General features: G+C 47.9%; 1 protein-coding gene across 1 annotated transcript in view; it reads left to right on the forward strand.

Moving 5' to 3' along the window:
* The window catches only part of nup210 (nucleoporin 210), a 31,075-nt gene extending 19,805 nt beyond the window's left edge, over positions 1-11,270 (forward strand). The window contains exons 32-40 of the mRNA XM_030355594.1: positions 2,159-2,379; positions 2,817-2,953; positions 4,371-4,485; positions 4,720-4,866; positions 7,211-7,461; positions 8,042-8,261; positions 9,066-9,167; positions 9,721-9,798; positions 10,148-11,270. Coding sequence (XP_030211454.1) covers positions 2,159-2,379; positions 2,817-2,953; positions 4,371-4,485; positions 4,720-4,866; positions 7,211-7,461; positions 8,042-8,261; positions 9,066-9,167; positions 9,721-9,798; positions 10,148-10,251 — 1,375 coding nt within the window. The 3' untranslated portion in view covers positions 10,252-11,270. The remainder of the gene's footprint in view (positions 1-2,158; positions 2,380-2,816; positions 2,954-4,370; positions 4,486-4,719; positions 4,867-7,210; positions 7,462-8,041; positions 8,262-9,065; positions 9,168-9,720; positions 9,799-10,147) is intronic.

Raw genomic sequence — 11,270 nt, forward strand, 5'->3', positions numbered from 1 at the left:
ACGGTACAAGACTTCTAACCAACGTAAACAGCCCACCTTTCCGGTTCGGCGGAGTAATATCAGCGAGCAGTAATTAGTCTTCCAACTGAAATCAACTGGCGATAAATGTGCAATAAAAGACGACAGAAACCATATGTTGCGCCGATAATTTTTTTTAAAACTTCACGAATGCCACTAACCACTCGGTTACTTGCACATTTTTGAAAACGAACGTTTAGGGTTGCTGGGTTGACAGGTTGGTGTATGCACACAGACAACCATTGTGAAGCAGGCAGGAGCGATTCAAAATGAGCCAAATACCCGAGAAAGGACTAATAGTTCAAATTTCGGTGTCACCCACTCTATTTCATCCTAAACAAACCAGAAAGGGGGCTCAATGTTCAAAATACCGGAATTGTCCTTTAAGTAATTAATTAATGGATTTATTTCGACCCACCGTATTGTGTGGAGGAATCCCGTACCTAATTACAAGGAACCCATTTGAATAAGTGAACCCCGCTTTCCGGGTAGGTAGTAAAAATGGTAATGGAGCAATAGTGAAAGAGATGGAGCTTTGGAGAGCGAGAGAGTGGTTTGATTAGTGCTCCAAGGTTGCACCGCTATTATCTTGTTGTCCTATAGATAGATAGATAGATAGATAGATAGAGATATAGATATAGATATAGATATATATAGATATAGATATATAGATATATATATATATATCTATCGATGCATCTCTATCTGTCTCGGTGTACAAGGCCTCTCCTGATTTCTGAGTGCTCTCCTTAGTGCAAGCTCACCCAGGCCTGCTTCATCTAATGCCTCGACACTATCTCAAACCCTGACAAACAAGTCCTGACAGCTCGCAAACCCCCCCCCCCCCCCCCCCCCCCCGACTGCTGCTGGTCAAATTAAGATTTCATACACGCCTGATTCGGAATGCGCCTGCTCTCGGACGAACATCGTACGGAAGCCAAACCTAATTTAACCCGGTGCTTTTGAGTAGACTTGACTCAACCCTATTCAGTAGAATATGCAACTTGTCACTCCCCCCCCCCCCACCCCACCCCCACTACAAAGTGAGCTAATTAGCATTCAAATATCGATCTATGTGTTCGACGTGCGTCACGATATGGTGCCCGGCCCCACCGCCGCTCGGCTCCTCAGGGTTTACTGTCGGGATGGGAGAAGCGCGGGTGGAACAACATTAATCTGGGATAGACTGCCTCATTCCACACGGCGGTTGTTTCCACCTGAGTGAGCTAAACTAAGTGACTACTTCGGCAATGGAAGGGGAGGGCGTAGTGGGGTTGTGGGGATAAACCTTCATCAGCGCTGCCCAATTAATGGATTGCATTACCTCATACCCCAGCAGGCGACTGCTGACCATTTTAAGGGGAAAAGTAACTAAATGAGAGCGGTGGGAGCTGGGGAGTGGGAAGCCCTGTAATGGGAGTCCTGGGTTGTCCCACGAGGAGTCCGTTGGCAACGGCAGTCGTGTTTGAGAAAACGGTTAACCTGTGTGTTGGGCTTAATAGTGACCCTGTACCACTGGGGGATATAGAAACAGAGAGTACTCTGGGAAATAAATTACCCGGTTGGCCTTGTTACTTCTAGACCAAAAAATATCTCAACAAAAAATAAATAAATATCTCTACACTGGGGGCATTACCAGACCAGAATTAACACTCACCGAGTCTTGTGACACTGAAATGACTCAAGATCGTGTTCAATACCAACCACTGCCAAACTAAATCAAAGTCACAGAAACTTCAAGTTTTTCCATTTTTGTTGAGCATCTCAAGGTTGCTCTTCAGCATCAACACTGCCGTCCCATTACAGTGTAACCAGGGTCCTTGGTGACTGGCACTTATTTTATATATGCGTTCAAGTTCAAAAATATGTTTGCCCCTGAAGGGAAATTGGTTTTACAACTCGATAGGAACACGCAGAATACAGAACCGCTTACATCGTACAGTACACAAGACAAACCAAACGAGGCATCCAATAGACAACCATGGCCACAGGGATGAATGAGTTCCTTAACCTTCTAGTCTCTCCCCTTGGCCCTCTGAAGCACAAGCCCAAGGGGAGCGAGGGAACCCCCTCTACTGGGGGGGTCATCCCTCCAGAGCCACTGTTAACGGGGGCCTCTGCGTCACCTGGTCCCCCACAGGGATGACCTGGTGCAGGTGGGCGCCGGCCCGGCCAACAACACCCTGACGGTGCGGACGGTGAACGTGGGCCTCACCCTGCTGGCCGTGTGGGACCGGGAGCAGATGGGCGTGGCCGACTACCTCCCGCTGCCCGTGGCGCACGCCATCGGGCCCCCGGAGGCGCAGGCGCTGGTGGTGGGCGACGTGGTGTGCTTCGCCACCCAGCTCACCAGCCCAGAAGGTAGGAGGAAGAGGGGATACAGTGGGAGTGGCAGAGGGAGGCCAATGTTCTCTAGTTCTGTGTTTTCTAAGTGGGATGGTTATATGGCATGAATCACAGGCAATTGGAAAGCTAGAACCAGTATTATTTTATTTTTCTGATAATATTTTTTTTATATAAATTTTCTTTTCAATAAAAAAAAAAAGAAAAAAGAAAAATGGAAGGAAGAAAAATGTTTTTACTTCATATTGTGTGTGTGTGTGTGTGTGTGTGTATATATAAATAAATAAAATATTTCTCTTCATCTTCCTTTTGTGTAAATATGTGGCACTCATTCCAAAGCTCTTTGAGAGGCCACTTGAAGAAAGAGCCATTTAAACCGTTTGTTTACCATTTTTCTCTCTCTCTCTCTCTCTCTTTCTCTCTCTCTTTCTTTCTTTCTTTCTTTCTTTTCTCAGGGTCACTGGGCACGTGGAGCTCCTCAGCCAGCGGGGTCCTCGAGGTGGACCCTCAGTCGGGCACGGCCGTGGCCAGAGACTCGGGCGTGGCCACCGTGTACTACGAGGTCCCCGGCGGCCTCCACACCTACAGAGAGGTACGGTCTCCACATCCCCCTCCCCGCCCCATCATATCAGAGCGCAGGGCCACGGGCTCTGCTGTTTGCTTGCTGTGATGAATGAGCTTCAAGGGGCAGGGTGTTGTTTGTTTCTGCCCGTTGTGATGTGGCAGAGGACACTGCGGTGGGGGTTTCTGGCTGCTCTGCTGTGCGCTTTGCCGTCCCTGGAAAGGCGTTCCGCTACCCTGATGTATAAATCCTTCAAGGAGCCTTTACTGTCAAAAACAAGTTTGACACAGAACCATCTATATGCAGATAGTGTGTAGACCTAATTACTCGCTCTTAAGGTCCTTTTAGACCAGACGCGTAGTGATTAAAGATGTGAAAACCCCTAAATTGTCGCTTCAAAACTATTTACTATCAGCCGTGACGCAAATATGAGGCTATCCCAAATGATAATCGCGCTGGTGAAGATGACAAATGGACTATTTAACCGAGCCTTGAAGACGAGTTTGTGCTCCGTCATTTCACCGACATGTTCTCTGTATTAAGAGGATTAAATATAGTGTTGTTTTACTGTTGTGTATTCTTTAATACACCCATGTTTTGGAGACTTAGTTTTTGTTGCCATACAACTGCACCTTCATTTTATGAAAAGCGACCTATATTCACTCACAGCAATGCCAGTAAACATTGGCTTGAAGTGCCGAAGCAATCTAGATTAACGATAAATATATATTATGTGATAATATAACAGATATAAATAATTATAGGCCTATAAATGTGGTTTACCACGATTGATGCAATAGGAGGCCTGTGTGTTGAGAAGCTTAAACAGGTTGCACTTATGCACAATTTCCTACAACATATACCTTTACCATGGTGACATGACAAAGTTACCTGATGTGAATTGCTCAACAGATTCATTTTCTTGCTAAAACCGAAACAATTCAACCTTGATGCAAATGAAATGATTGTCCCTTATTCGCAGAACTGAAATTGAGTCGTACGTGTCCGATTCGACTGTGGTTAGTAATTATTGTATTGACGTGAGATAAAATGGACAATGTAAAAGGACTTTTAGTCCGATTTATTGCCGTAGGTCAAGGTGTGTGTGTCTGTGTGTGTACAATAAGCATGTCATTAAGCATGTCACGGCGCACTGATTGGCATTTATTTTTTTCGGTTGGCATAGAACATGGAGACTTGAAATGTCATCCCGGTCATTGATATTCACAGACCACACCAACACAACCAGCATTGATATTCCGTGCGACCATGAGACGTGCATTGGGGCGCCGCGTTTATACCTTATAGGATGACACTGTACAAGAACGGTTCCCATTTACCCTGACCTCTAAAGGCACTGAGGGATGGGAGAAGCCGACGACAACGGCAGACCACTGAAGTGTGTGTGTGTCTCTGTGTGTGTGTGTGTGTGTGTGTGTGTGTCCAGGTGGTGGTGGAGGCAGCCACAGGGATGGTGGTGATTGCCCAGCCAGGTCCTGTGAGGAGCAACAAGGCCAGCAAAGTGTTGATCGCTACCAGAGAGAAGGGCACCAACCTCATAGGTATACTGACCAACTGACCGGGACCCCTTTCCCCCCCCCCCCCTCTCCTGATGTTACCACAATCCAACAAACCCCGGTCCTCCTGTGGTCGTACCTACGCCCTACCCCCCCTCACCGTCTCAAGCATCCATCCATCTCAATTGACTTAATTTATGGTAATCGAATTGACAGGCCAGTGCAGCGTTCATAGCTCTTAGCTGACGACGTGTATCCAACCCCCCCCACCGGCCCCAGGTTCCTGCTCCGCGGCCCAGACGGACGCCATCGTCCAGCTGCACCCGGAGACCTCCGTCAGCTGCCACGTCAGCTTCACCAGCGACGCCGTGGACTTCCCCGCCGAGCGAGTGTTCTCCACGCACACCGCCTTCGACAGCAGCGCCGGTAAGCACATGCGGGGGGCGGGGCCAAGCGAACGCCATGGCGTCAGTCGAACGGGGAGGGAGTGTTTGTGAGTCGGTGTCTTTAATGTCTCAGAACGCCTTTAAATGATTCAGATTTGAATTGGCTCATGGTAGGTTATGAATTTAATTGTTAAGGGAATTCCAGCACACTTTTTAATTATATGGTCTGATTTATCTTAAAAATACCTGTAAAGGCAACCGATTGTACCAACATGACTTATCCTTGCCTATGCACGCATTGGGGCATATACTGACAGAGGGTGGGTACATGAAACCTGAAACCTACCGCGTCTCATGGTAGTGCCTGGCGTGAGATGGCCGCTGAGAGAATGTAGGGTGATGAAGTGATAACGTAGCTTAACGATTCCCCTCAGTAGGCCTTCCTGGTCGATACAATGATGAAGACCACCAACAACGTTACTTTGTGTAGTGCAGTGAAGTAATTAGAAGATTTCGTAGACAAAGCAGATGCTCGTGCGCAATTTGCTTTCCCCCAGGGCTGCACAAATCGCAAAGGACCAATTGACAAGGAGGAAGTGTTTGGATGGACACTGAAAACAGCCTGAGGATCACTCAACAGAGGATGGGTTGACCCCCATTGTTTTACATTTGAACATTTCAGAATCCTTGTTTTGAAGAGGTTTTAAATTATACGGAAAAGGAGATCGCAACAGCCCGCCTTTTAAAACGTACATTGGTACGAATAAGGAAATACAATGAAACCTAAACCAAATACTATAAACATTGTTCAGAGCAACACAAAGCTCCGGTAGAGGGGCTCCTCGAACACACTGTATTAAAGTTAATGGGGATCGAAGCACTGATTTCCTGATGCTTCTCACTCCCCGTCTGCCAAGATTAAGTGGAGGTAGATTTTCATTACAGCGAGTACTCCCAGTGTACCACCATCGCTCCCTGGCCAGGTCAGCTGGTCCACCGCCATAGCCTGCCGGGGCCGCCGCTGTATAAGTTCTCCACCGCTGTACTCTCAGCAACATCTCGCATTCGTTCCGCATTGTAAACCCTGTGTGTGCCGCGCTAGTCGCCCAATCACTATTAACGGAAGCCCTTCTCAGTTTTTTTTATTACCGATTTTAATACAATATTTGGTAGAAGTGCCGACTCAGCATGCAGGCAAATTGCTGTTCCTTCTTTTTTGTGGGCGCCCACGGGATGGGGTGCAAGGGGAGTAAATAATGGAGAGATGTTGGTTTCACGCGGGAACATGAGGGGTTATAATCAAAACATCATTAGTGATCATTGGGTTTTAAACCTTTCCCAAATAGCCGAAGTCTGACCCACGGACGACGTACACGTTTTTTCGCTCCCTCTTTAAATCTAATTCAATCATTACGTGGTCGAGAGAAAATAAAACTATGTTAAGGGTCCCTGTTTAATGGTGATTAACGCCTGCCAAAGACCCGGCGGCCCTCGTAGACCAATCATAAGCCCTGTGACACGCACAGATCACCGCCACAGCATGGCCGTCGTAAAGCTAAGAACCAGGACCGCATAGGCCGTACTCGCTGCACCACCACCCCCAAACCTTCCCTCTCTTCCATCCCATGGCTTCAGAAAATGGTGTCATGGTGCTTAGTCCATTACGGCCCACTCTGCACCTGGACCGCTGCAGTCTTAACCCGGTCTGCCTTTTCATTGGTGTTTACGCCACATGAGGCAACAAAACAACCTTCACCCCCGGGCGCACAATCAATACCTGCGGTGGCCGTGGAGTGCGTTTAGCACGGGCTATAAAAGGTGATTTAGTGAACTAATGAGCCTGCTTCCAGACCGCGAGCCCCAATGTAAATTGATTCGGGCAAGTTTGATTATGAGCCCGCGCCGTGGCTGTTGTACGGGTCGGCCCCGGGAAGCCCCCCCCCTCTGGGCGAAGATCCCGACGTGGGGGGCCGGCTGCTTTGTAACCCACACACACCATCCCCAAACAAAAGTTTCTTTGTTTGTTGTTAGACCAGTCCTGGCTAACGGCTAACTACTGATACGGTACGGTAGTTTTGTGTATGTTTGGATGTGATTTGTTAGAAACAGCGTAGACATCCGTTGGCTATAAGTGAGTGACATGCGTGCTGGGAATATGTTTGTGGTTGACTGCGCCTGACTCTTTCAGAACATTTTGAATTTGGACCGTTCGCGTTCCAACACACTGGGGTGCATAAGCAGCATTCTCAGTCTAATGTTTCCCACCCGCCGTGGGCTTCTTGCAGTAATAACGGTAGAACTCCTTACCGCTGCTGCACGTGTATTACTTAATCTGTTACTCTTTGCATAAAAGGTGGTCCTGTGTGAACTCCCCCCCCCCCCAGGTCTGTACTCGTGCACCCTGGAGCCGCGGCCGCTGGGCGAGCAGCAGACGCGCCTGCTGAGCGTGTCCATGACCCAGCTGCTGGTGGCGGCCGGCCTGAGCGGCGCCGTCTCCCCGGGGGCCCAGGGCTCCGCCCGGCTGGCCTTAGAGCCCGGCCTGTACCCGGACCAGACGGAGCTGATGCTGTCCAGCGCACACCCCACCGCCGAGCTCACCGTGTACGGCCCCGCCGCCGCCCTGGCCGGCCTGGAGGTCAGACATGGCACACGCACACACACGCATACAACACACATGCACATAACAAACACATTAAACATAACATACACATAACACCTAACACACACAGAAAACGCAAACGTAAAAAACTCGCATACATATAACACGCACACTCACACACGCACACATTCTCAAAACACGCGCACACGTTCACAAAACACACAAATAACGCCTACTAACGCACACACAAAACACACACGCGCACTCACACACACACACAGATGCATATATGACACACACATGACACACGCACACGCATGACACACACACACACGTATGACACAGACTCACACACATGACAAAAAACACACACACACAAACGACTCTTTTTCTCCCACTCAAACACATAAATACATCAAATGTATTTCTGAACTCTTCAAACGTTTGAAGCGGTAGTCCCCGTCGGCCCCCTCCACCCGGTCGCCTTCTGTTTAGAACATCATCCCAGAGGACAGCTGGTAGCTGGAACACAACAAGGTGGGGTTGTGTAGCTCATAGGCTTCCCCCAGGGCCTCGTAGGTCACCGTCTCCTCCTCCACCTCCTCCACCCCTCCAGGTGTCGTCCTCCTCGGCCAGCGTGGTGGTGCAGGAGAAGGAGACGCACACCGGCGCCTACCCCACCTTCTCCAAGTTCACGGTCACCGCCACAGACTCCCAGGCAGCCTACTACCCCGCCTCGTCCGCCGTCCTCTCCGTCAGCAGCCCCGCAGCCGGCCAGACGCTCCACATCCCCGTCACCCTGACCCTCGGGGACCACCGCGGCTCCGCCATGCAGGGTGAGTCCTGGTCCCCCCCGGACCGCCCGCCCCTGGAGGACGGCGGCTAATGTGTTCTCAGAACATGTTTTGAAGAAAAGTGTTTAAAAAGGCTAAGGAGGATGATGATTATGATGGATGTGGTTTAATGGATGTACTTTGCAAATAGCTCCCTTTACTATACTTTATTATTTTTTTTACTGTCATTTGCCACCGGATGAGTACAGAATCAGGGATGAGGGCAGATTTCTATTAAATATTTTAAATGGAAAATAGTATGCATACTCACCATCTGTTATTCCGTCAGTTGATGGAACACGTTTACAGCGCTTAGGCCGTTCATATTCCTCTAAACACCTTATGGATTGTTCAGCGGGCAGCGTACTTCCAAAGAAGTCTTATCTCATTACGACTGAGAACCAAGAAGTCCTTTTGCAGACCAACTTGTCGTCCACTCGATGCGCTTTGGGTTTGATCACTGAACGTTCTGTTAGCTCAGACCAGCGGGGACTCCGCAGAGACAGGAAATCAGATCAAAATGGATCAGGCCCGCCTTGCCTCTCTGACTAATAACAATGTTCACAACGCCGTTGTCTGTGGACCGCAGATGATGGCGGGGACAAGAAGTGCCCAAGAAAGTACAGGAACTGCCGAAAAAAGTTTAGCCAGGTATGCACTCCTTTGAGACTGGCAGGCCTGAGGAGTGAGGTGCTTCTGTAAACAGTCAAAATAGGGGAGGGCCCGTGCGTGTGTTTGTGTGTATATTCGTGTGCGTGTGTGTGTCAGGCGTTCCTCGTCATCACATGCCCCTTGTCTTGTCCGCAGGCTCGTCCCCTGGCCCCTCCCTGCAGAGCGTCATCGACTCCTACCAGATGTGGTTCTTCACCGTGTTCGCCCTGCTGGCTGCCACCGCCATCATCATCATCGGTGGGTACCCCGCTCTGGAGACAGAGCTGTGGGCTGTGTTAACAGGCGGCTCGTTAGCCCCACAGCCCTTCTGGGATTAACGACGCACATCTTGTCTTGTCGGAAGACGAGGGGCGACGTTCATGGGAGGAATGCTCGCTGCTCTGGGTTTTTAGTCGTGATCAGTATCGTGTTGCTTCTTACGTTTTCTTAGACGCTTTTTGTTTTTTTGGCTTTGGACCCGTCATCCTAATATAGTTATTAACTATATTACTATTAATAACTAAACATATGCATGTTTCTGTTTCTGTTCCTTTTGTGTGGTTAAAGTATACTCAATGACATGGCCGTAGTGGATAAGCTCACCACACCCAAGAAAGACAAAAAACTCATTAGTATTTCAGCAGCAGAAGCAATAAGTCACTTTTATGTCAAAACCATAATACATCGGGCGCCAGGGATCAGCCTGTACGTGATGTATGATTCTCAGGAGGCTGCTGTGAGACCAATAGGCGTCCCACAGCGTGACCATTTGTCTCCCATGCGTCATTCTACCTCTCCGTCCTCCCCGCAGTGTGCCACGCCGTGTTCTCCCCCCGGGACCAGGGCCACCACGCCGCCGCCTTCGTACAGAGGTCCCCCACCGCTACAGGTAGGACCCCCCCACCGCCGACAGAACCACACCATCCACATGATCTTGTTATTGATTTGACAAGAGTTTGTAAGGGAACTGTACGTTTAAAAAAATAAAAAGACGAATGATAATAAATAAAGGTATTGATGGACTGATTCATATCCAGGTGAAGGTATTTGGACCCATTATTGGAGCCTAGTTGGTACCGTAGTATTTTACAAAGCTGTAGTTCAAGTACGGCCTGGTTCCCTCTGTTAGATTCTGAGATTTGTACAACTGCAGCTATAAGAGGTTTTCTTCTGTTCGGGCAAAATGATAGCCCCACAGCATACTCCCATCATTTGTATATATTTTCCATCTCCTTCAGGATTCGGCTCCCCAGTGGCGGACCCGTTCAACCACACAATCCCCTTCTCCGACCCGAAGACCAGCCCCAAGTTACGCCTCTTCTCCCCCGACTACCGGTCCTGATGAGCTGGTGTCCCTGTCTGTTTGTCTGTCTGTCCGTCCGTCCGTCCGTCCAAGAGAAACATACCACTAGTCAATTTACTTTTGAATGTCCCTCATTTTCAAGTTGATGAATGCCGTTGGAAAGGCCAACAAATTCAACTTGACATTCTGACAATTTCGTTAATTTTAACGACGCAATTACATTGTATGGCGGCAGACTGAGTGTGTGTGGCTCACTGGACCTTTTGTAGCTGTGTGTGTGTGTGTCATGTTTTTTTTTTATGCAAAGTGCATCTTAAAATATATATTTATATGCACTTAATGCCCATGTTTTTGATTGCGTTTGAATTTGATAACTCAATTGAAAAATTTAAATTGAGTGCGCTTTATAATGCTCTGCCTCTGTACTACTCGACATGAAGTAGTGTACAACGTTTGGTTTGAGGTGAAATGTAATCTCAGGATCTGTGATAATTGCCGTGGCATTCATCTGCAAATATAAACTTGATGTTTATTTCACTGTTATAGGAAACTTCGTGCCAGTTTAGCCAGTTGTGTTTCGTTTTACTGACTGAGTGATAAACCCTTTCAATGTGCACATCAAAACCAACTAACGGTTTGGGAGTTTTATTTCTCTGGCAAGCTTTCCGGTCATCAGAATTCAGAATCTAGAAGGACTGATACATTTGTTTGTTTCTTTAGCCAAAGTCATTCAGCTCTACTTTTACTAAACAATGTGAAATCATCAACAAATGTGAAGCATCTTTCAGCTCTTAATTTGCTTTCTGTAATTTCAATTGGTGTTATTTCGATAATTTGTGTAGCAGGCTTCTCGGATCCTAACTTTGCTTTAAAGATTGGTACATGGAAGTTTTATGATTTGCATTTGAAGAACAATTGTATTTATGTTAGTTAGTTTGAAGAGGAGAAGTTGTTCCTGTGAGTAAATAAGATGCTGATATTTTGTTAATTAGGCGTGCCTTACACCAACTGAATTGCATAAAGAGCTTGTTTGTTAATTAAATCTGTCTTATACCACC

The sequence above is a fragment of the Gadus morhua genome, chromosome 1, assembly GCF_902167405.1.
Source record: "Gadus morhua chromosome 1, gadMor3.0, whole genome shotgun sequence".
In the NCBI taxonomy this organism is placed as follows: Eukaryota; Metazoa; Chordata; class Actinopteri; order Gadiformes; family Gadidae; genus Gadus; species Gadus morhua.